The sequence below is a fragment of the Eptatretus burgeri genome, chromosome 14 (genome assembly GCF_056783735.1).
Source record: "Eptatretus burgeri isolate ZD-2024b chromosome 14, Ebu_testis_v1, whole genome shotgun sequence".
Taxonomy (NCBI): Eukaryota; Metazoa; Chordata; class Myxini; order Myxiniformes; family Myxinidae; genus Eptatretus; species Eptatretus burgeri.
In genome coordinates, this window is record NC_140974.1 from 49,074,545 (window position 1) to 49,078,407 (window position 3,863).

Here is a 3,863-nt window from a genome sequence, read left to right on the forward strand (position 1 = left end):
TCTTCAGAGATGAAACCTGCAGCTGTGCTCTTGACTTCTCTCTGACTGGAGGTCGGCTGAAGAGAGGGAGGTTGTTTCTCTTGATTGGGTCGATGATGGGCTTTGTCTGGTTGATAAGTCTCTCATGGACATAGGAGTCATGCGGTTCTTGTCCCAGCTTCTCGATCTGGCGTACAGTATTGATAACTGCTGGGTCTGCCAGGTCTCTGCAGTCTAGCACCAGGAGATCCTTGCTGTCATCACAAAATGGGTTGCCCATCTCCCCCATGACTTGAGTGAGTGAACGCACATCTCTAGCAAAGGCTACCTGTGTGTGCTTGGTCTGCTCGTGGTGTTTGTGAACAGCCTTCTTGGTCTCTGCTGTGGCCTGGAACTCAGCGATCACTCTGGCCATCTCTGGACCAGACACCATCCAGCGGCGTAATGCAGCGGGATTCTCTGTCAGGCCTACAGATCCTCCGTCACCCTTAACTAATGCGTTATTCTGCTCGTGGGCTTGGTCGATGGCCATCGCAGAAAACGCATGAGTGGTCTTCTTTACTGTGAAGTTGCCGGCAAGAAACTGCGTGTATACACTTGCATGTTTGGTCGCCAGTGTCACCATGTCGTGCAGGTGAACTGGTATCCAGTCTGTCTGGGCACACATAGGTTCCAGTCTGTCTGGTTAATTGATGTAACAGATGTACTTGGCCCTCGCTGCTGGGGGTCTAATAGTTTGAAATGCTTGGCCATTGTCTTGAACCACCACCAATCAGTCACTGTAAAATTGGGAAGAACCACCACCAAGCAGGGGATTAGTCTTTGGGTACTCTGCAGTGGAGTTATCACCTGAAAACAGAATAGCAGAGTTAAAATGTTTTCAACTACGAACCCCAGCCCAGAGGAGATGCATATATACACAATGGCGATCTTGGGTGATTGTCACTCGATGTCCCCAATAGGCCACCATATAAAATACATTATTTCTTTGCGCTGGACAGGACCATGTTAAACCCAAATCAATATGAACACACCATTGTAGTTTGAATATTTCTATTATGCAATCATGAAAATTAATACAGTGAGTACATCAATATCGATTTCGCAAATTTATGCATTTAATCGCGACATTGCCAGCTGCCAGTATGTAATTAATAATGGAAATATTCATGGAGTCTAAGTTCCTTTCACCAAATTTGATTTTTGATCTATTTATATTTCCAGAAACAATATTCAGGTAACATTCACATGCATGATCATATTGCAGAGCTCTTGTTCCAGCCATGCATTGTTGCGATGGTAAACTGTTATCTGTGTCCCTCATAGACCACCGTAGATGCATTTTTTTAGTCAAATATGAAGTAGATAATGAAGCATGTGCATCCTAGTTGATAATAATCATATTATACTCACAACATTGTGTTTTGCACCAAGCACATATGACTTTGCTGACCTTGTAGGCAGAATTTGTTATTCGTGGCAGCCATTTTGTAAAATGGCCACCATTTTGACCCTCGGGGTAATCTGGAATGTCCCTATATCCAAAATGTTTCCTAAGGGTATGCTATAACTGTGTACCAAATTTCATGCTTGTATCATCAAAGGCACAAAACTACCAGAATATTTCACATATCTGCCAGACTAATTGCTAGAATGCTGCAAAAGACTGTAACGCAACCCGTTCATTCAAGTTGTGTCAGTGGAGCACACAGCAGGCTCAGTCCCGTTACTTTTTGACGGGCCTCGTGTGTGTGTGTGTGTGTGTGTGTGTGTGTGTGTGTGTGTGTGTGTGTGTGTGTGTGTGTGTGTGTGTGTGTGTGTGTGTGTGTGTGTGTGTGTGTGTGTGTGTGTGTGTGTGTGTGTGTGTGTGTATATTCGTGAACACAAATCTCTGCTCATGAAAGGGAGGAGGCAGGAGTTGTGGAATGGGGTTTTTGTATACTAACGGCTCGTGGTGCAGCTCGAACCGAGCAGATCAGGACAGAACAGCAAAAAGAAAGGGGGGTTTTGGGACCAAAATCGGAGACTTGGAAAAATAAGGGATGTGTGGACGACACTGGGTGAACAACATGGATACAGAAGCAAACACCTCTGGAAGAAAAAAACTTGAAACTGGGAAAGAGGTGGGCCTGGTGGGTGCATGTAAAAAAAAAAAAAAAGATCATGGTTTTGGATGAAGGATGATCTGAGATGGTGTTGCACTTGAAGCATTGGAGGGAAGAATGAGAATGTTAAAGTTGGTTCAATAGGTGGCGAAGAAGAACAACAAATTAGTAGAGGTGAGCAGTGATCCTGGATTTTGGAAGTTTCACCAGAAGGGGGTTGAGGGTGGACCGTGTGGGTGTCCTGTAGAAACCTGGCTGTGCGAAAGCACAGAAAGAGCAGAGGGTGCAAGATCAGAAAGGAGGCGGAAGAGCACAGAGAGACCACCGACCTCTCTTGTGATAGGCCCATAGACTCAGCTTCACCGTGGGAGATTCCAATGATCTTTGAAGGTCTTGGTTTTGACAGACCTGTCTTATGTGAAACTCATAAATATAATATTCATCAGTCTTTATATTTAAGCACTGAAGCCTGTAACTTGAACATTTAACTCTGCTGTAACCAAAGGAACGAAATGTTTTTGGGTTTTTTGTTGTATTGTTTAGTTATTGGTATACAAACTGTTGGGGTAGTATGTGTGTGTCTGCACTTGTGTTTGGGGCTGTGTTGGAAAGGGGGCACTGGGTGGAAAAGATGTGAAGCGTGTCATTCAGGCCGAGCAGAGAATTATCTCCATAGTATATTGTGTTGCTTTTTCGTGAAAGGTCTGTGTTGATCCCTTCAGTGTGGGAGTACTCGCTCTTCCAGGAGCCTCGACTCTGTATACAATGAAAGAAAAAAAATGACAGTCCAAGACAAAAGAATGCTTCATTTATTTTATTTGCTTGAAAGCATAATCATGTAATCTCTGCAGAATGCGAAAACACACATCACCAACCTGTTGGGCGCATATGCAACGTGTTGCGGCATTGTGTTGCGGCATTGTGACGTCATGTTACAACGGGCCGAGCAAAGTATAAGCAGGATACCATGGCTGCGATACGGATTCCATTGGATTTTCATGAAAGCGTACAGTGACGTCACAACATCGTGTCTATCTTTCTGTTCAGATCTTGCATCGTGTCTATCTTTCTGTCCAGATCTTGCATCGTGGTGGCAGTTGATGCGTGTAATTTAGAAATGGGGAAGAGGCTAATTCAAAGGCAAGGGCCGCACTTCGGTTCAGAAGGGCACACGTTGAGACTGCAAGGGTTGGCACCTAAAATAAAAGAGAAAATAATGCTCAAGGACATATTGAAAAAAAAATGGTCTGGTTACATGACATTAAAATACAAGAGACCACTACTATGATAACAAGAGACCCAACTATTCCACCTTCTTATGGGGTCAACCGGGGAAAGTGTATGGCCCAAGTCCCGGCTGGCCAGGTCTGCCATTTGGTTGAGATGATTTGGGCAGTTTGTAATTTGTTCAGTGTGCCTGCGATAACTAACACCATGGGATCCTAAACATCCATCAACTAAGGAGAGCAAATGGAACATGTGACAATGTCCATCCAATGGACAGCGCAAAGTTTAGAGTTGGATCGGGAATCAAATCCAGACGAGATAGGACTCGTCAATCAATCGAATCCAGATAGGAATCAAATTTGCTGGGACGTCATTGTGGCATGACGTCGAGCACGAGGTTAGGCCTCGACAGATGTGCACGTCACACGTCATCATGTAATCCAGCGCACTCAACCTGTCCCTTCGCTTCGCTTATGGCAGTTGAACACTACATACATATATATATATATATATATATATATATATATATATATATATATATATATATATATA

At 43.9% G+C, this 3,863-nt stretch overlaps 1 protein-coding gene across 1 annotated transcript in view; it reads right to left on the bottom strand.

Annotated features, from left to right (window-relative positions):
- Positions 1–3,190: 3,190 nt before the first annotated feature.
- Positions 3,191–3,863, bottom strand: part of LOC147013141 (keratin, type I cuticular Ha3-I-like) — a 6,186-nt gene continuing 5,513 nt past the window's right edge. Inside the window, exon 8 of the mRNA XM_085854752.1 lies at positions 3,191–3,280. Within this exon, the coding sequence (XP_085710878.1) occupies positions 3,219–3,280 (62 nt within the window). The 3' untranslated portion in view covers positions 3,191–3,218. The remainder of the gene's footprint in view (positions 3,281–3,863) is intronic.